The 21,909-nt window shown below is 38.4% G+C and overlaps 1 protein-coding gene across 1 annotated transcript in view; it reads left to right on the forward strand.

Annotated features, from left to right (window-relative positions):
• Positions 1-21,909, forward strand: part of PLA2R1 (phospholipase A2 receptor 1) — a 43,847-nt gene that overhangs the window by 9,900 nt on the left and 12,038 nt on the right. Inside the window, exons 7-21 of the mRNA XM_075756840.1 lie at positions 820-1,008; positions 2,491-2,648; positions 4,055-4,162; positions 9,155-9,267; positions 11,362-11,531; positions 12,674-12,876; positions 13,175-13,320; positions 13,813-13,897; positions 14,844-14,976; positions 15,445-15,480; positions 16,006-16,163; positions 18,959-19,023; positions 19,399-19,502; positions 20,866-21,008; positions 21,646-21,763. Of these exons, the coding sequence (XP_075612955.1) occupies positions 820-1,008; positions 2,491-2,648; positions 4,055-4,162; positions 9,155-9,267; positions 11,362-11,531; positions 12,674-12,876; positions 13,175-13,320; positions 13,813-13,897; positions 14,844-14,976; positions 15,445-15,480; positions 16,006-16,163; positions 18,959-19,023; positions 19,399-19,502; positions 20,866-21,008; positions 21,646-21,763 (1,929 nt within the window). The remainder of the gene's footprint in view (positions 1-819; positions 1,009-2,490; positions 2,649-4,054; positions 4,163-9,154; positions 9,268-11,361; positions 11,532-12,673; positions 12,877-13,174; positions 13,321-13,812; positions 13,898-14,843; positions 14,977-15,444; positions 15,481-16,005; positions 16,164-18,958; positions 19,024-19,398; positions 19,503-20,865; positions 21,009-21,645; positions 21,764-21,909) is intronic.

Here is a 21,909-nt window from a genome sequence, read left to right on the forward strand (position 1 = left end):
TCTTCTGTTTAAATGCAGTCCTGAAAAACATGTCGAGAGTCTTAAAACTAACAAATAATCTTAATATACATAGCATTTAATTGGTTCCTTCCATGATCAGAGGCTTACAGAATGCTTATTCTCTTTATCTTACAGTAGAGCCACACTTTTGAGTTTAAAAATAGGTTTTCAGCTTTGAATGGAGTTAACCAGTGGCCCATAGAGAAGAAAGTTGTATAAATGCAACTCAAAATTTGCAGTTATTTTTATGTCATGCTGTACTTTCAATACACAAAAAAAGCATTGTACATATATTTTTAAAGTGTTTATATAATGAGCATAGGATATATAGTACATAGAATGCCTCAGACTCCCGCTCTGTGGGAAAATTAAACACAGAATTGAGTTTATTAGAACATTAATTTTTGTTTTGATAAGAACAAGTTACACAAATTCAACTTCTTCCTAATAACTGAAAAGAAAGTTTCCCTACTTGTTTCAGTTAATGAGGTCATGCATCTGAAAAAGCTTTAGCTGGTTTTGAATTGGATTCGGAGGTAATAAGGGAGATATAAGATGTTTTAAACTGAAGAGCAGATCCATTAGTGTGTTTGCACTAGTCTAGCAGCCCAAATGGTCGAATCATAAAAGAAAGTGGGAGAAATTTCAGTTTGCTTGGTAGGTGATGTTCCATAGAGCATGTGTTTTGGCCTCAAGTCATCTTGAACAACTGTTTTCAGCATGTGAAGGTAAAAAATACAGCTCTGAATGCATTATGAACATAGCATAACCTTGGCAATTCTATCTAATATACGCAAACTTTGTATGCTTAATTAAAAGATACATGGAAGTATTATGCCACTCGTTGTGACGCTGGCTGGTACCCACACAACCGCAACTGCTACAGACTTCATAAAGAGGAGAAGAGCTGGAACGATGCTTTTATCTCATGCCAAAGTGACAATAACGAGCTCATTAGTATATCCTCCATGGCAGATGCAGAGCTGCTCCTTAACTTGCTTGAAAGTGGTGAGTTTGGGGAGTTGGTGTACTACGTGGTGTTTGTTGAAGTGTTTCATGGTGCTTTTTTGTGCGGTCCTTTGACACTGTTAGCCACTAAAGCACTATATTACACGGCACACCCAAATGATGTTTACAAAAAAGGAAAGCGTGATGCATGCTCCTAGGAGTCTTAAAAATGTATAACATCACCCTATCCAATAATCATACTTCAGATAAAGAAATGAATCAACAAATTAAACACAGTGAAACCACAGTAAACACTAGCTTTTGTCCTTTCCTGTTCTTAGCTTGTTCCTTGCAAAGTGTTTCACAATATTCAATGATCATTCTTATGCAAGAATTGTGCTTAGAAGCGACAACTATTCAGAGTATCTTTTGTTTTCAAGCTGCCCTTGTCCACACTGCAAAGTTGCTGCCACTGGTATGTTGGCAGAGTCCCCTTTGATGGCAGCGGGGTGCGTCAAAGGAGTTCAGCGAGTCCACAGTGCCCTAAGAGGTAGCATAATTGCACAAGGAACTTAATGAACAAAAGCTATTAGGGGCAGCAATGCCAAGACTTTTGTTGTCATAACAGCAACAAAGACAAGTGAATATTTTGTGCCTCCAGCTGACACCGGTGTGCTGGCAGAGCTGCACAGTTTGGCCATGAGTTTAAGCTTCCCAGAGCTGGGGCACAGTGACATGGTTTATCAGCTCTGTCCCATCAGCTGTGGTTGCAGAAAGGTGCACTACACTGGATTTACTGGACATCATCTCCCATTGTCATCCCTCCTGCCACCCATCCTCTTTGCTGGCCTGTCTGTATTTCTCCTGGGAGATTAACCACTGTATCATCTTCTTCGCTTCTATTAACACCCTCCATAGATAGCAAATACCACTTTTTCCAGAGATGCTGTAATGGGTAGATGTGATTGTTCTCAGCTTGTATTCAGCTTCAAAGTCTGCTGCTTCTGTTTCAGGCTTCCTTTCAGGAGAAGGGCTGGCGTGCCTGAAAGCCTGTCTACTTTTTCTAGCTGTAGTAGCTGGTCAAATAAGACATTACATCAAACCACAAGGCTTGTCATTCCTGTGTTTGCCAGCCACTGTGGCTACAACTGTGCTGGCACTGGAGCTTAGAAGCATCGCTCAGACAAACCTAAAGCTGAGTGTGCCATGGGAGATTATAAAAAGAAGTCTTTCCCTTCCATGCCAGGCTTTCTGCCCTGTGCACTTCAAAAAAAGTGCCTACGTTCTTGATTGGTATTTTTCAGGATTTCAAATCATATTATCATGTACATTGTTCTATTTTTCAAACAGTTTAGTCTTCAAGGGCAGTAGAACATTATCTCATCGGTGAGGTTTCCTAAAGTTTATACAGCTTTTTTTTTTTTTTTCCCTGAAAGAAGGTTGTTCTTATGAAAAATCCATGAATAATTTTTAATAGCGGTGTTGATGTTACAGGAAAAACATGCATTATTTCTTCACCATTCTTCACTTATTCTTTTACAGAAAATGTAACTGAAACATGGATTGGGCTATACAGTAATAAGACCCCAGTTGTTTTTGAGTGGTCAGATGGCACCCCAGTAAAATTCTCTAACTGGCACAGCCAAGAACCTAACACCTTTCAAAGAACAGGACAACTCTGCGTTTCAGCACAAGGATCTGTAAGTTTCCTTTTATTTTTGAAAGGATTAGACAGATGCTTTTATTGTGGCTCATAAGAATTTATTTTCTCAGCATGCGTACTTTTCTAAACCATGAGCTGTAGACTTTGTCTTTTGATTCCTAATATAATCACGCTATGATAAATGCAGTGTAGCCTTTAGAAACCAATACATTTTGCAGTGCTGATGCACAGAAAATTAATGATAGGTTTTGAGCTTATGGTCAATAAAAAACGTTACATATGTAAAGCTTGCCAAATGGAAGAGAATAATTATGAGTGGGTATTTTGATAAAGACAAAGTAATTTAAAATCCAAGTAGTGTGTATTATAATTTAGGGTGCATTAGTCTCTGTCTTGGAAGCTTCAAATTCATGTTTTGAAAAACGGTGAGCTGTGCCTATTTTATCTCGCTGTCAATATTTATAAATTTCATGTAGTATCTTTCAAAACTAGATAGAAATCTATATCTACTTAAAATTATAGAAGTTGACAGCAGTACAGTTGACCCCAAAATCAGCCAGGTGTTGTAAAACTGGCAGTAATGTTCAAATAATGCTACATCATGTCCAATCACAACTCGTGGCACTGTCAATTTTTACATAATTTGGACATGAATTTATTTTACTTCTACAATTAACAGTACTTAAATTCACTAATACATGACTTACATAAGAAGTACTATAATCCATTTTTTTTTTTTGTAAAGTATGTTTTGTTGAAGTATGAAAACTGGATCAAAAAGAGTTTCTGTTATCACTCCGGTAGTGGGTCCAGGTTGCAATCTTTATCTCATGGGAAAGACAAGACACTTACAGTGACTTGGAAAAGTGGGTTCCCATCGGAAGCAGAAAATAGGACTTTGTAAAATTTGGGGGTTTAGATACACAAAACTGTATTTTACTGTTTGTAAGTGTAAACAAACAAATGAAAATGTAAGATAGGAAAAGGAGGTTCAAAATATAATTCTTCAAGCATTATTTTTGGTACATGTCCAGTAAGTATAGATGTCTGAAAATTATATCATACAAACTTTGTAATATCTTGAGTAAGGACTGTTCAAATATAAAGGTTAGTCTTACAAAGAACTACAATAGATAGGAAGAAAGTTCCTATCTATTATGAAAAGTGCTCTGGCATGGCCATAGTGTTAGTTAATTAAAATGCATTACATCACAAAGAGTGATTCAAAGAGACAAACCCTTTTGTGTGATTGATTTCAACAGTCTGGCTGACAGTGTTGGTAAAAATAAATGATCCATTTAAGGATAAATAAATGGAGTGAGAAAAATTATTTGGTTTTACTGAAAAGTTAAAATAGGAGGAGGGAGTGTAATCTAATGTGTGTGTATAGATATGCATGAGAATATGAGTGCGTACAGAACAGTACTTCTTTTATTCCCTTAGGCGGGACATTGGAAAGTTAAAAAATGCGAAGACAGATCTTTCTACATTTGCAAAAAAGCAGGGGAATTTAATCATGTATCTCCTGAGCTGGAATCAAGTTGTCCAGAGGTAAGGGGTTTTGTGGGTTTCGTTCATTTTAGAGCCTTACTAATAAAATAGAATTATAAAGGAAACCTCTAAACATAGCTACAGAACATATGGATGTAAACAGATAATGTTAGGTTTTCGTATTAATGACACGCATGTTTTGCTAGGAAAAAATCTCATTGTTTGCCTTAAAAGTATGTAAACTAAATTTTAATGTAAGATTAAAAGCTTTCCCAAGATGCCTTTCATGGCTCGTTGTGTTGTCAGCGGTTGTGACCCAAGTTCCTATTTCTTTCTAGATCAAAAGTGAAAACCCTTTTGTCCACCATCTGTGCAAATAATGGCTGTTATATGATGCCTCGTCCCACACATGGTTTTCATACATTGAAGTGGAATGTCAGGGTGAAAAACAATCAGGTTCATTGACACGGAGAGTGAACTCTTCCACTCGTACATTAGCATTCCTTTTACTTTCAAACAAAAATGGGAAGGAGCACAGCTATCTCAATAGGATATTGCAACAGGTTTTCAGGCTTTTAGGCTCTGCATTCTGGAAGTAAAAGGCAACGTGTTAAAATATTTTATTTACCATCAGTTCCTTTTCACTGTGTGAAAAGAACAAATGTAGACTTTGTGGTGTTAAAATTTTATTCAAAACTCTGGAGGAGTTTTGTGAACAACTTTTTTTTTTTAATCAAAAAAAATCTGTCTTCTTTAGCTCATTCTCTTCCTTTTTTAATTACTTGTCCTTTTTCATAAGTCAAGAAAGATGACTTGGTTGAATTATAAGAAGGTCGAAGCTGAACTGTTTGGAGTTGGATGCAGTTTTCCCCCAGATGTACAGTGGTCAGATCCAGCGTTCTGGTCATACCATTATGGAGGCAGAAGTTACTGCTTGGTTCCAGCTTAACATTTCCAGAAGTTTAGAGTAACTTCGTTCGTTTTTATTTGGACCAATGTATTTCATCGCTCAAGAATTCTGTGTGTTACTAGTGTAAGAAAGGTTTGTCACAGTCCTGACTGTGTGAAAAAAGTGCAGAGCATCAAGACTTCCAGTTGTAGTCAGGAGCTTGACAGCACTTCAGCTTCTGGTGCCCCACAGGATCAAGACTCAAGAGATTGAGTCACTGGTCATAGGTGGTTTGGTCTGCTCTGGCAAACTGCCTGCTCAGGATAAATTTCTGCTTGTTGATGTTTCACGCCCTGTAAAAACATATGCTGAACCCTGTTATCGAAACCCTGGTTTTGATAGATCCGTTTCTGTCTAATGTGACAAAAGTTATATTCATTTCATCCAAAGAAGTCAGTACTAAGCTTATTCAAAGTTACATTTGATTTCAGACATTTTGTCTTGACAACTCACTTTCTTGTAACATTCAATGTATGTTCTGTTAGCTATTGGCCTCATTTTCCAAGGCTAAGATTTTATGTCATCCAGATTTACCTTTTCTCCCATTTTTCTGTTGCTAACTTACCTTAAATGTACAGAATATCTGCTGGTGTTTCTCACATTTGATCTTCTGCTTCGTTAACCTCGTTCTGTCATTCCTGTTGGATTGCTAGTAGATTCTCAGGGAGCTTTGGCCTTGGGCACAGTTGTTTGCTTTTCTAAAGCTTTATAGTCTTATGTGTTATTACTGGGCTTTCATCTCATGTTGATTTTACAACTTGTGCATCAGATGAACTAGCCTTTAACATTTTGTGTGGTTCTGCTGATTGCAGGTTTTGCAGTATGTCCATATCAAGTTACCAGAAACCCGAGCTCCTTTTTTCCTACATTTCTGTCATCCTAAGACATAAAAAGTGCTAAGCACTTTCTTCCCTTAGCAGGTCAACTATTCTTTGTTTCCTAGTCAGCAGGCTATTAGGAGAATAAATATTTTATTGCAAAGGTCAGATTCTCTGGGCAGTTTTCCCCAACACTGAAATAACAGGTTTTTAAACATTTTCTTTCAGCCGGCTTTTGAAACAGGTTGTGGAGCTGTCAGCTGCTTGATAATCGCGTTGGAGATTTCTGTGCGCAGAGCTGACTGTATTTGTACTGGTGACTTTCTCCAGTCCTCTACACTTTAATTAGTGCATCAAAATCTCACAGTATAGTACTAAATTGAATGTTTGTCTCTATAGCTGTTGTAACAGGAGAGAATCAGACTTTTAAGAAGAGAATTGCTGTTACAAAACCACGTAAAGAGCAGAAGGGTGGCTGCTCAGAGTAAGGGTCCGTTTGGCCGCGTGTTCTGCCTCCTGCAGCTGGCTGCACAAAGTGCCGTTTGGGGAAGAGCAGGACTGGGCAAATACAGATAAAACTTCCCCCAGTTTTCCCTTGACGCGCCCGACTGTTCTGGGGATTTCCTGAGCCTTTTAAGATTTGTGTATCTAACAGCCCGCTTTGGATTTCCCCTCCAAGTGCTTGATGATTTCCCCTTGAACTCAGGCGAACTCTTTGCATTCACCGCGTTACTTGGTGAGGAGATCTATAAACCTACTACCCTTTGAATGAAAAAATGCCACTGTCTTTCCATGCTGAACCTTCCTCCTGCTAGTTTAGCTTTGTTTGTCGTCCCAGAGGTCTTGTACTGAAGTAGTTGCCCACCCTCATGGCACTCACCATTTTGTAGACCTGTGTCGTACCCTCCTTAAGGCATCTTGTTTTTCCAGGTAGCGGAGTCCCAGCTGCTCAGTTACTGCTGATGTGGAAGCAGCTCCATACATTTCATCATCCTTGATGCCTGCCTTTTCTAATATCCTGTTCTGAGATTGGGGGTCAGAACTGCAAAAAATGGCAAAACTGAAATTAAAAGGACAGAGTAACCTTCTCTGTTCTTTCTCTCCTCACAATTCTTAAGGCTTAATTTGACTTTTTGACTAAGCTCATGTTTCATGAAACTTAACCATCATAACCCCCAAATTTCATTCCTGCACAGTGGGAGCGAGATAGCATACATTAAATGATTGGGGGATGCAGGGGAAATCCCCGTGCGCATCACTTCATATTTATCTGTACCAAATGCCATCTGCCACTTTACTGACCAATTACTCAGCCTTTAAGTTGGAATTTCTCAATCTGTTCTTGCCCTCAATGCAAGCTTACTTGCCTTCAGTTACTCCACACTTTTGTTATTTTTTTTTAAAGTGAAGATTAGCGTCAAATTACTCTCCTCCATTCTTTAGGCACCAAGAAGGTTTTAAGAGGAAGATTATGCAGTGCCATTTGCTCCAGATTAAAATTTCCGAGAAGTTAGGGTGATTACGTTTGCCTCATTTGAACCAGTGCATTTATCACTCAAGAATTCCAGCTGAAGGAAACCAGATGCTTGTTGTTTCTCACCTGCGTCCCCATAGAGGGTTTTTTAGTCAATACTTAACCCTCTTCCAGCCACTGCTCCCCGAGTTCAAGCGCGCATCAAAGGGAACGTGGCGTCGCTGCGCCCCTGCGGGACTGCCAGGAGCCCGCTAGGTCCCCGGGCGCCGCAGAGCCCTTGGTGCCTGCCAACGCATTTTTCCCACGGGGAGGTCCCAGCTTGTTGGTACGGAGATAGGGAAGAGCCTCCACCCGGTTGTTTATTTCTGTTTGCAAAGCCAACGTCTGAGCAATGCATACGTGTCGTTCAGGTGAAACCGCAGGAATTGATCCTGCAGTTTGTTTTGCTTCTGTGCGTTTTGTGCCCTGCTGCCTTCCAAGCACTGAAGAGGGGTGACAGTGAAAGGCAGCAGAGCTGTCAGCCACCCTGACAGCAAACGCGCTCCTGACTGGAAGCTGAAATTTGCCTCCCCAGATTCAGCAGGGCTGAAGGATGTGCACGATGTTTGCTTGCTCTCCTGAATAGGTCTGCAGCATCTGCTTGTGCGTTTTGTCGTACCTGAGGACGGATAGCAGAAAAAGGGCTTATCCCTTTCCCCTTTCCTCTCCTTTTGCTGTTAACGTCACCATCAAGCGCTGTTTGATGGCGTGCAGCTGGGTGCTGTGCTTGCTCCTGGTTGTGCCGCTTCGCAAGCTCCCCGGCAAGCAGCAGCTCCCTCACGGAAGAGGCAGAGCGAGATCGGCCGGTTCTCCTGTCTGTGTGCGGCTTCAGGGTAGATTGGACAGAGATGGTTTATCATCTCTTTATTATCTTGATTATTTCAAACACTCAAACAGGAAGACCAGGCAGGTACGCCACATGAACTCACGCAGGCAGAACTCACAGCAGTCCTGGTAGCATCTTCTGGACACCCAGAGATGAATAATAAGAAATAAAAAATTAATTAGGCAGGCTGACCGCTGACTCAGTGTTCTGGCTTATCTGATAAACCATGAAAATGTGTCCTTTTAATTCTGCATTCTTAGAGTAGGATGATTGTTGATTTAATTTTTTTTTTTTATTATTATTTGGAAGCTCTATTTGAAAATGAGAAAGGGAGCTGAGAAAAGGTAAATAACTAGAGTGCATTGCTGTATGAAAGGCCAGCAATTTCTGGAATAAATATTTCTTTTTACAGTTGAATACAAAGGGCAGCTGTAATCCTTTTTAATAACAACTTAACTGAATCTGACATGGCAGTGTTTACCCTGCACTTCGGGTATTAGATATCAGCAGTGAGTTACCACAAGTGGAAACCAACAAGTGCTACTACATGCTTCATGCAAAGAGATGGCTATCGGAGGGGGCTGCGTACCTCCCCAAAATCCATCAGTAAAACAATATTCAAAGTATAAAACTGAAACAAAAGTAGTGTGCGGGGAGAGTGCCTGAACTGTCGCTCGCATTTTTGTCGTACCCGTTAAAGATGTTACCGTGCCCGCGTGTGTGTTAAGCCAGTTTTTGCACAATTTAAGGATTTAAACTTCAAGCTTTTGTTGAATTTACTTACGTTTTCAGTGACCTTGAGGGTAACTACTCTTGAACCACGGTAGAAAGGAAAAGGGCTATAGGGACGTCAGCGATGATCAGACACAAGGTACAAAAGGGGATCAAGTTTTTAACAACTATATAATAATTAATAATCTATAAAATAATGTTCATTTCTTTTAAGGGATGGGAAAGACATGGTGGATATTGTTACAAAATCGACAGTACCCCTCGAAGTTTTGAACATGCTTCCAGTGGTTATTTCTGCCCATCTGCACTTGTATCAGTAACAAACAGGTAGTTAATCCTATTAGACAGCGTGAAGATACCTCTAACAAGAGCTATTCTAACTTTAGAGAGTCTTGCATGGCAAAAGATATTACCAGTATGAAATAATACTTGCGTGAGAGGCAAGCATAATTACTAACATTGGCTAAAATCAAAGGTATGCTTTGCTTTATCTTTTAAATAAATTGAAATAAATTGAAAATAAATTCAGTAAAAAGCAATTGTTAGGCTAATAAACACAGCAGTGTGCACACACGAGCATGCAGGAATCTAAACAAAGCGCTTTCTACAGAGGTATGTAACATCTTTAAGAAACTTTATTAGTGTACTTGGAAATTATACTGAAAACTGAAAATATATTTAATTTTTGTAATCAAAATATATCAAATTTTAATCCAAATTAATTAATGCTTTATAAATGTTTCTACCTATGTACGCATTTTATGTGAGTTTTCAGCGAACAGTGAGTAAATGTTTGAAAGCGTTTGAGGTCTGTCTTCCCTTGCTTTGTTCCTGTTTACCTGTACTCCAGCTTCAGCAAAGGCTTTCTCCTCTGCAGATGTCCTGATGCTTGGGTTTTCTCTGATCTCTTAGTGATTTACCCTATATGTTGGATTCCCATCCAAGTTTATGACATACTGATAGATATATTACATACGTATTTTAACCTCCACGTATTCATTGTTTAAAAAAACTCCAGAACGTAAGGAGGAAATCTCCTCTGTCTTTAGGACGGGGGGAGTGCTGTAACCCCCAGCAATCAGATGAATGATAAATGAAATGACATTTTAGGAAAACACAGGCTGCCCCTCATAAGGGTGTACATCGATGGGGATCTGGCCTGCCGGGTGGTTTCAGGATCGTGCACGGTGCATACAGCACTGTACTGCAGTACGACAGTAATCCTTACGGGGAGGATAAAGGACAAATTCTTGCAGCTGAGGACTTGCAGCTCAAACATCACAGGGAGCTGAGGGCACACTGCACATCGCTGGAAGCACATCTTCTGGTTTCTTTTTCTGCTTATTTCTTTTCATTTGATTTTTTTCTGGGCATAGCCATCATTATTTATTATGTTAATTCCCAGTTCCAATGTTGGAGTGCCAAAGGAAGCTTAGTTTAACTTTTTTTCTTTTTTAAATTACTGCTGAGGTTTGTTGTTCTGGTGTGAAAAATGCAAAAACTTTTCATTGTGCCGATCCTAACATATTCATTAAAAAAGCAGGTTGTAGAGGACAGAGTTGATGTGAAAAGAGAACATGCAGAGGAAATGAAAATTAAAGTTCTCAGTCACTCTCAGTGTTATAGATACATTCAATTTTTTACATTAGTGAAATTCTTATGGTATTTAGCCACTCTTTTCACAGTATGTGAAACCAAGAAGCTATATAAGTCTATCAACCTGGGACTTTGCTGTATATATTTTCATAGGAAGCTGATTAAATGTGCTCATAAACTGAAGCATTTTTTGTATAATATTATACCAATTATATCTGAATAAAGCACATGTAAGTGACAAATGGGTTACTGTAGGCAACAATTAATACTTCCAAAAAGGTGTAAATCTCTCACATAACTTTAATGAGGAAATTAAGAAGGAAAAAATGATTCCTTCTGTAGTCAGATCAGCTAGTGCTTCGAGCCCTTCAGTTCTGGTTTCTCAGGGCTGTTTTGTGTGTCTGGTTCTAACAGGATACTTCTGTGCAGAGCTGTTTCTTTTCTTTCTTCTGTAGCTTTTCCAGACCCTACTATTTTTTCTCCTTCGTACAAGGAGTGTCTTATTTTTATCTGTGCATCGTTAACATATTCTGTCTTTACATCTTCTAGTATAAGCATTGAGCTTACAAAATCTGAATCTACTGTTTTCCTATGTGCCCAAATGCTGGGTGGGCGGGGAGGGCAAGAATAAGAGGGTAAAATTATGGTTTATACTACAGACTTGTGCCTGGAATTCCCCACAGCATTCTAGAAAGAAAATTAAGTACCTCATATATATTTTTTCTCCTCTTGTGTAATTTAAATCATTTCATGAGAATGATTCACTGAAATACCAGTTGACCTGTTTTATTCTAATAAGGTTTTTGTCTTGATTATTTTATTAAGGTTTGAACAAGCTTTTATCAACAGCATGATCCGTAGTGTGGTAAAATCTGAGAGAACTTATTTTTGGATAGGATTGCAAGACCTTAACAACACAGGAGAATACTTTTGGCTAAGTGCAGCGGGGAAGAATCGCTCCATGAGCTACACAAACTGGAACAAGCACCAGCCACGTGAGTGACATGCTGATAAAGAAAAGAAATGGCGGGAGGGGGGCGATGCGCGCTCTTCCCCCTGCAGTGGGGGGGGTCCCAGTCCTTTCCTCCCTGCCTGGTCAAGAGAGCAGAGAGAGAGAGATGCATACGTTTTCTGTCGACTGCGTAACTTCCTTCCATGGATTTAGGTAGATGAGTTGGACGTTGTGGTGAAGCTGGAGCTTCCTTCGCCGTTTCCCACCTGGGCGCCTTTATCGTGGGCTCCCCGGTTGTGGCAGGATGCTGGACGTCGCTCGTCCCACCCCACTGCGGTGGCAGGGGGAAAATTAACATTTTCTCCATCGTCTGTCAGGAAGACAAAGTAATATAAAAACTTGTGAGTCTGAGAGTTGGAGGTGATCTCCTTTTCAGCAGCAGTCACTAGGAACAGAATGAATCAGGATATAGATGTACTTTTTTTTTCTGTGAGATGTTTTTCATACATTTCTTCTCCTTTTCAAGGAGGCCATCAGGGCTTTCCAAGACTCCCAGCAAAAGATCCCAGAGAAGTCATGAATTTTATTCAGTAACAGTCACAGTCTGTAATTTTGCATTTAATATGAAAAAAGAGGGGAGAGTTTGTCTTAGATATATTTCTGGCAGTAAGAGCACTGCGTGGAAGTTTTTTCTACATCCCCTTTAGTTTGCTCATACTTGGTTTGATGGTTTGATTTTGTTTGTTTTATATTAATCCAAATGAAAACATTCCAAGAAAACAAAAACAAAAAAATGAAGTAGTTGTTCATCCTTTGAAAGGTAAACCTCTTAGCAATTCCTGAGAATAGAGACGTAATAACAAAGACACTCCATTTCACTAATTGATTCTGAGTTTTGGACTTTTAACGTTTATTGCTTTACTACTGCAGTTTGCAAAAGTACTGTTTTAAATTGCATTTCATCTCCTGCATTTTGCGAGAGAAATCCTTCGTCATGGTTCGTTTTACAAGTTCAAGTCAGCCAAGACAAGTTTAGAAACTGGTCGCTGACCAGAGAATTTGCTACTTTTGTAAGTTCATCAAGGTTTTATCCAGAACCTGATGCCAGTAAAACAGTCACTTCACCAAAAATTCACAAAATTCAGATGCTTTATTCTGACACTCAACGCTTACTTCCATGTCTAGGTCACTCTGGAGGATGTGTGGCTATGCAAGGGCAGCACCCTGTTGGTTATTGGGAAGTGAAAAGCTGTAAGAACTTCAAAGCAATGTCATTGTGCAAGCGAAAAATCAATTCTTATGAAGAACCTGAACTTACTTTTCAAAAACATTTGAGTTCCTGCTATTTTGGGTGGGAGTCGGAAGCTAATCTGCTCAGCTGCTACAAGGTACGTGACAGGTTGCTCTGAATTTTTCTGACTGTACATCGACTTAGGAATACGCTGTTCCCTAGATGTTTTTGATAAAGCATTATTTCTTTTACTCGACAAACAAAAATCAATTGTTACCATCCTTTGCTGTGTTTTAAAGTGAGCAAAAGTCTTAAGACTTGAATCAGAACTATACTTGGAATATACATGGCTTTATTGTAGGAAAAACTGCAAATAATATTTGATTTTTATGGGTTTCTGAAACAACTGCTATCGAAAATCAACTACATTTATGGCAGTGTTTATTTTATTGCAGATATTTCACAATGAGAAAGTCCTGATGAGAAGAACATGGGATGAAGCAGAAGCGTTATGCCGAGATTTTGGAGCACATCTTGCTAGTTTTAGCCATATATATGAAGAGACATTTTTAAACAATTTATTATATACAATTTTTGATAGGTAAATCTATATTTTTAACGTATATCTGTCTTAATCATACCTATATGTAAAAATAATCTACAATTTAGGTTCTTCCATCCTCTTTGCAAGTAGCTGAAGAAGTCTCTACTCTTGACTAACTTGAACTTACAAATGGGTGAAAAGAAGTGTATTGGCAGCACTGTAATGTGATTCTTTTTGAAGATGATCTCTGTAGTAGATGTTGAGCAGCTGTTAAAGTGATATTCTTGTGAGTTAACATTCCCCATTGACGTGGAAGTTCAGCAATTTTAATCCTATTTTAAATGTTTTTATCTTTAAAGATATAATTTAACATTTTAGTAGGAAAACCAGAGTTTACTTCAAGGATACAAAAAAGTTAAATGTATTACAGAATGATATACTGAATTCAAAAAGAAATTAATATGGGTATTTGCAGTATTTAAAAAGTAATCTGTGAACTAGCTAAGGAAAAGTGCCTGAGAAATGTTATTTTCTTTGTTTCCGTCATAGGACAGAAGAAAGGCAGTTCTGGATTGGATTTAATAAAAGAAACCCGCTTTCTGGAGGGACGTGGCAGTGGTCTGACAGAACACCTGTAACTATCTGTACACTACATATTTCAGTAACCTTTCGAGTCATAAATCTGAGTCATTATCTGAGCATAAATTCACAAAAATAAGCCTTGTGAGCAAATGTTGGCCAGGAAAACTGTTTGCTTTTCACATCCATGTACTTCACTTAAAGTAATTGTTACAACAGGATTAATAGTAGACTACTATTAAAATAGCAGCCTGTGCAACTGCTAAAGGAATTTGGTAGGTTTATAAAGGTTTGCAGATGCGTGCTTACCTGCAAAGCACGTTGTGGTTAACCCAGGCCCAGGTATGTGCAGAGTGAGTGCATATGTGTGTATATGTATACACGCATACGTTGGAAAGCCTTAGATTTCTGCTTACAAGCTTTATTTGTTCTCTGGCTGTTAGGTTCACACCTGCATTCAGAGCTATGTCTTTCCTTTTTTAATACCACTTTTGATTTTGCATCCTTGAAGATGTTGGTGCCACATGCCACACTAATGGTTAGTACCTGGGATTTAAACACCGAACAAGTGAAGAAGGGTCAGTGTTTAAACTGTAACTGGTTTTCAGCCTTAAAGAGCAGAGTCAGCTCTGCCATCTTTATTGAAGTCATTTCAGAATGCAAGTGCAAAATTCAATGTGTTGAATCGAAGCAAAGGCTGTTAAGTGTGGGCAACCACTGCTAATCATGTAAAAAAATTGTTAGGTTTCATAGCTATTCAATTATTTTTATGATGGAGGAGTCTGATAGAAGATGGGAAAGTTGAACAGGACATTGTGAGAGCATGGTTATGGACCCTATTTTTTGGATTTTACCACCATAATCTAAGTGGTCCTCTAGTTGTTACTTAGGATGTTCTTACCATATACACATGTCCAAATCCTTCCTTTTTCTTCATAACGAGATTTTGAAATGCTTCATCTTGGAATGTCAGTGAAAGATAATGAATGTGCTGGTTTCAGGTTGTATCTTCATTTTTGGAAAGCAAGTATTTTGAAGATGACTCAAGAAACTGTGGTGCGTTCAAAGTAAATAGAACGGTCTTTCCAGCACACTGCAATGAAAAGCGTGAATGGATATGCAAAATACCAAAAGGTGAATTTTAATTAACTTACATTGTCTATTATACCCATTACTTGCAAGTCAGGAGAGACAAGGAAAAAAAAATCGAAAAGCTTGCTTTTTTGCCACATTTGGAGTTCTCCTCATTGGTCTTCTGAATGAAATCCTGGCAAAGCTGTATGTGGCCATTAGGGTTTGTTGGCCAGTTAACAGATCTAATATGTGCAGTCAGTGTAAAAGTGGATAGCAATGCTTAGCAGTTAGTTAGCAGGAGTTAATCAAAGTTCTTATTTATAAAGGTTACTAAAAACGTCATTAAGTAAGTGTGACAATTGTTTTATTTTATTCCATTTTTAACTCCTTTTTTTGTCTCTGAATGAGAATAGCAATATTCTTCATTATTTTGCTCAAATCCTTACTGTGTGGAGAAAGCAATTTTGGTGAAATACCTCTTTTCATTCTTAATCAGTAGTATTTTAATTTATTTATGTATTCTTGCAGGTGTTAAACCAAAGAATCCAGATTGGTACATAGCTGGTATGAAAACATTTTCTTTTTTCACTTCTCGAGACAGTATGATTTGGAAATATAATTTAGGCTATTGGTAAAAATAAAATAACTAAATGTTCTAAGTTGAAAATTTATATTAAGAAACTCTGTAGGAACTTGTTGCTACAAATCAAAATTTGCCATTCTTTTGTTTAGGAACACTGAGACATCAGATACTACTTCGGTTAGGTAAAGGAATGTTGCCAGTAATGAGCACAGGAGTTTGATAATCTCTCCGTCACGCTAACACTGTCTTTTTGCAAAGGCTGGGCAACCCTGTTAACATTAGTGCAGTATCACAGGATAGAATATAAATCCAAAATTTATTCATTGTTCTTTTTTTTTTTTTTTTTTTTTTTCATAATCTGATATGCCAGATATGGTTCTTCTGTTAGCTGTGGCATATTTGTCCTGTGACGCGTGGCTGAAGGTGGACCATGGGGGTCACAAAGAATGAGGCTTGAAATGAGTTTTCACCGCTGCGCAGCACTGACTCTTTTGCTTGTTTTCTAGAACTGCCGTGGTCATATTATCAAGGAGCAGAATATCTTTTCCATGTCAGTCCTACAGACTGGGAAACCTATGAGTTTGTCTGTGGCTGGCTTCGCAGTGGAATGGCAACAATAAATTCGTCTGGTGAACAAGCCTTTATTCAAAATAAAATTAAGAAGGTAACAAGAACTACCCCTTTGAAAAACTAAACCCTCAGGCAGTAACTGGTTATTTTCTGCTGCATCTTTTAGAATATCTGGCTGCCTCTTGCTCCAGGTAGAGTCCAAAAGACGTTTTACTTTAGAAATAATTCTCTTGCTGTCTTCATTTCCCACATCCCTCCCCGAAGTCCTGTTTAGCTAAACAAGTCAGTAATATTTCAGAATCTGCAGAATCATCTCTGCTAATGAGCAGGTTGGACAGTCTGCCTCAAAAGACCCAAGAGGAGCAAAAACCAGCTTCCCATCCCAAAGTTAGGGGTAAAGAGAACGGTTTGTTTCACATGTGGTGTACATCCTTCTCTGTTTCTTCTTGTTCCCCCACCCCTCCATGACCAAGGGGACCCATTGTGGTTCCTCAGGTGCTCACCCAGCGGTTCTGCATCCACTGGGATGTCTCCTGATCCCGCACAATTCCGATGTCACACTCTGTTCCCGTTCAGTAACTTGCAGCTAATGCCGAGGGACATTTCAGTGGGTGTATTAGCATGACGTGGGCAGTAGGTCCAGATGTTTGAAATGGTCTTCATAGTTTAAATCTTCAATGTGATGATTTGAAAGGTTACTCTTGGGGAGAGCTGGTCAAGAATGAAGAATTACCAATTTCTTTGCACTTTAATTAAATCTAGAACTCTAAACCATAGAGGTGGGTACTTATGACCATGGAAAATAGATTAGATTTTCCTCTGTGTACACCAGCACATTTGTATGATATCTCCTGAATTAAAACCCCTTTGTGACTATGGATATTTACAGGGGAAAAAGGCACCTGTCTCTAAATTCCCCTCTGGATAAAAGCAGGATTTCTGTAGAACCGCTCCGATGTAACAAACAGATTTGAAGCTGAGAAATAGCTGCAGAAACAGATGAATTCCCAAGAAACTAAGTTTTTTTTCTTTTAGATGTTCTCAGTAAAAGCAAAATAAGGCAAATAAAAAAAATTAATAAAAATAATCCGTCTGCCTTGCTGAAGGTAAAATTACATGGCTGTAATGTAAAGGGATATCATAATGTAATCTTTCAAAGAACAACTAGTGCTGGGTAGCAAAGCTTTCGACGCACGCTTAGTTTTGCTTGTGTTGCATACAGCCTTCTCTGCTTTTAACTTATAATTGGAAGCCTAAGTAGAATTGTGCTGTATTAAGATGGCGTTTTTAAGTTTCCAAGGAATTGTGCATTATTTTTATCTGCTATTTAAGTAATTTGTATTAAAACATGATGAACTGGATTTAAACCAACCATTCATGGCAGAAATAGCTTATAATGAAAGAGCAACGTAACTGGCTAGGCTCTCTTCTTCCACATCTACTGGAGACTGTGATGTGATTTCGTTACTGCCTTACCTAAAACTGAATGTTTATGACTTAAAAAATGAGAGAGATGCATTTTTCCAACTTAAGATCACTTAAAATGGCTAATTTGGATGCTTCTTTACAGTCACGTTTACTTACAAGAGATCTCTTTAAAATCATTACAATTAGCGGGTATTACGGCAGTTTGTGACCATTCTGCGATGAAAAAGCCAAGTTTACTCCCTTGGCATTGGAAATCAGGTTAACTTCCTTGAAGTTTTGTCGCAGAATGCAGCATGCGCAGCTATTTTAAAGCCTGCTGCCTTTGGCTAAACTTTCCCAGTATAGCCAGGTGTGTCTCTAAGTGATTGTAACCAGTTTCCTGTGGAAGCAGGACTAAGGATGGCAATCACTAAAATAATACTCAGCGGTCCAAATAGACTTTGCATGTGTCGTTAGAAAACTTGGTCAAAATTTCTTAGCACGGAATTTGAAATCACATTTTTCACTATTTCTTTAAAAACTGTAATGTGTAGACTGAGTGCCGTGATTAGAAATCTAAACTCCGGGGCTAGGCTATACCAAATCAGGCAGCATTCCTGAGTCTCCTCTTGGTCAAAAAGATATATTTTCTTCATTTGATATTGCTAGATGAGCTGTAAGCTGGTGAAATCCTAACTGTACCTCCAAGGAGATTGTGGCTGCCACAACACAGGCTGCACTTCAGTTCTTTCTGGAAAAAAATAAATGCTTCTCAGAGACAGGGTGGCTTTTCCAGTGTCCTGCACTTTTTTCTTTGGCTCTTTCCCAAAGACCCCAGAACTGTGGCTGTTGAGTGGCTAACCCTGAAAGCAAAGCCCGTTCATAGTTTAAGGCAGAATCAAATCAGCAGAGCAATAATAAGTGGCTGTTTGAATAACGTTATTTCTGTGATTTATCCATAATACTTCACCTTTTAGGACTGGAGGTCTAGAACCTTTCATGAGAACAACAGTCAGTCTGGAATGCATCTCTAGAAACCTCTTGTATGAGCTATACAAAGTCAGTACACATTCATAGAAAACATTGTGGAAATACTGAGAAGCAGCAGTATATTAATGCTAAAAGGAAATATTTGCTATTGTCTATTTTTAGTAGTTGGGGAAAACCAAATCCAAATTCTGGCCTAAGACTACAGTCCTTTTCAAGCCAGATAGGCAGTAAATTCCTAAAAAGGTAAATTCCTAGTCTAGAAGATACATCAGCAATCCGGTGGAAACTGGGGGCTAAACTATGCTCTACCTAAATGAATAACCTTACTGAAGTGACATAAAGTAACACAGGCAGGATTTAGCGCTTGTTTTTCCCCTTGGAACCCAATGGAGATGCTATTTGTTTGAATACAGAGTCTGACTTTAGGAGTGTGTTAATGCTTTGCTAAGAGGGCAACAACAGCTAAACATACGGCAAAACATTTTTTTATAGCTATCGAATAGTGATGTTCACTGGTGGATTGGATTGCACGCAGAAAACCTCAGTGATGAATTTCGGTAAGAATACCTACGCTTCAGCTGCTGTGAGTTGTACTCGGTGCCCTGCCTGCAGGCTGCCGTTCAGTCCCGTGGGCTGAAACCGTTTGATGACTGAGTGGGATATTCAAGAGGCAACTTCAGTTCTCGTGTAAATATTCAGAATAGATTACCCTTAATTTCATGTTACGGTATTTCTTCTGAAAGGGTTATAAAAGATACAAGGCAAAGACATGAATATCAACCTTGTTCTTGTTGGCTGTCTGGTTTTTTAACGCTTAGTTAATAAAGGGGCACTTTGTACCTTGTATGTGCTTACAAATGCTTTTAATGGAGGGTGTATTTTTAGGTAAAGATAGGAAAAAGTGTAACTACACTCTTAATGTTTCTGTGCAGCTGGAGAGATGAATCACCAGTAACATTCCAGAACTGGAATGAAGGGAGGGGACGAGATCTGCAGAAACCCGGGAAAAGATGTGGCTTCATTTCATCACAAACAGGTTTATTTTATATTTCCTTTTGCTGCAGGGAGTTGTGACTTGATTCTGTTGTTGGCCAAAGGGATTATTTTTTTTTTTTTTCTAAATTGCTCTCAAGAAATGCAATCCATATTAAAGTCCTGGTATATGGTTATAATTTGCATAGCTGCTTTTATGGTTAAGAAAAGAATAGTGAAATATCATTAATATGCTTAGAGACTAGGTTGTAGGATTTTAAACTATATTCAGTTTATAAACAGTTCTCTAATATCAAAATAAAAAGATTCCAGTGATACCAATACTTTAGTTTTACTTAAGAATCTCTTAACGTGACACAGCAAAAATCTTAACACATTGCTGGTTTTCACAGTCACTTTTCTCATAACCAAATGAGCCAGAAGGACTGCACAACAATTTTTCCTACATTTATAAATTGTTTTTCTATCAGTACACAACTTTAAATACTCAGGTTTCTAGCTTATTTTTGATCCTATAGCCAATCTGTTGAGGGATTTTTTGGGTGCCACGGTTTTGATGCTAGCCTTTACATCGTCACATAGCTCTATATTTTAGTACAGTAATAAGCAAAAATTTACAGTGCTGCTGGTTCCAGCGATTTCTGTCATCTCACAGCCTCTGTTTTCTGAAGATCTGCAAGTCACAGGATAAAGTAAACATGTCAGGTTCCACAGAAAGAAAAAAATACCCAGCTTTGTATTTGTGAGAAAAGCTGAAAAAAAAATCAATCCAGCTGCACTCTTGTAATCTCAGCCTCAAAAGTCAAACTGAAGAAATGTAAACCCTTCTTTTTTCCCCCACGTAATATCAGGGTTTTGATTAATGACTTTCAGATGCTTGAGTTTGGCATTACTATAGTTAGTATCGGATAAAAGGAAGAGACGTTCACCCTCCCCCCTCAGCTGGCCAGCAGATGGGAGCTGGTCAACAACTTGGTGTGTCCACTGAAAAATGTATTTTCCTCCAAAGCAGGTCAGCGTTTTACGTCAATACCTGGATCTTGCCAAAAATTTTCAATGTAAGGAAGTCAAGCTATTTTATCTGGAAGGCATCATTTCTATACCTTTCCTCTTTTTTTTGCATAATTAATTTATTTTTTTTAATACATGATGATATAGGCATATGTTATGTGACTCAGTGTAGAAGAATTGGTTTAACATAATAAAATCAACCTGGGAATAAAAGCATGAGCCCCATGGACCATCAAATCCACTGTAATGCGATATGTCCAAATGTATTTGATGTAGAAGCTCATCGTACTCAACCATTAAAGGATATCCTTCTTAACAATATCTAAGCTAGCTAAGAAAAAAACCCTTTCCAATTCCCAAGCCAATATCGAACTGTGGTTTTTCTTTTTATACAGGACTCTGGGGTGATGAAAACTGTACTGTCTCTCTTCCCTGTATTTGTAAACGTAAATTTGCGTGGAAAATAGAGAAAGAGATTCCAAAAGACCAGAACCAACAAGGAGTATGTCCGAAAGGATGGTTGCACTTTGGATTCAAAGTAAAACATTTTTTTTCTGCTGTTTGATTTTTCAAAATGCTTTCCGTATTTATGACAGAAAGTGGACTTCTTAAGGATTATTCAATATTTGAAGGTTTTCTTCCTTTTTGAAGCAGGGCCCTTAGGTTTATAACTACCAGCACAGTGATACAAAGGTTTACAGCTACTAAGTAGCTTTGCACACAGAAGTTGTCTTAGTAAGGTGTCAAAAATTTTACTTTAGTTCAAGGAAGTGAATACTCCTATTGTGTGCTATCTAAGTGTGTTTGTGCATTTGCTGTAAAAGGCCTGCTCCATGACAATCCCAAGTCTTTTATGGTCTCAAAACAGATCTCTGACCCCTTGTTGTACTGAATGGATCCCTAACTGCTGCCATCCTCCAAAAGATGCTGTTTCAAATACAGTTCATCAAAGATAATTACAAACCAAAGTCTATTTGCGATTGAAGGTTGAAAGGCAATTCTTTCATCAGGCTTGTCTTACACATACGTTCCTTAATAGCAACATCCATCGAGTTGGCCAGGTTTATCCTAGTGCTGAACCGCAGTGACTACAAGGATAAATTTAATTGTGTTTGCCTTTAGATAATTGATTCAAATCCAAGCCTGATAGCTTTTTTTTTTTTCTTTTTAAACAGTGCTTTTTGATACAAATTCCGAAGGATCCAGAGCATCTGAGAAACTGGTACTCTGCACAAGAGTTCTGCAGTAGCTATGATGGGTCGCTTGCTTCCCTCGAAGATGAACTGGAACAAGGTAGAGTATTGAAAATATTGTTAAAGAAATAAAATTTCATCTTCATTAGGATGCTGTAGTAAAGTTTCATCTTGGATACAGGTTTTGGAAAAAAGATTGTTCAGATCCTACTTACGGTTCCACTGCTTTAAACAAATTAGTGGGTT

The sequence above is a fragment of the Balearica regulorum genome, chromosome 6 (genome assembly GCF_011004875.1).
Source record: "Balearica regulorum gibbericeps isolate bBalReg1 chromosome 6, bBalReg1.pri, whole genome shotgun sequence".
Classification (NCBI taxonomy): Eukaryota; Metazoa; Chordata; class Aves; order Gruiformes; family Gruidae; genus Balearica; species Balearica regulorum.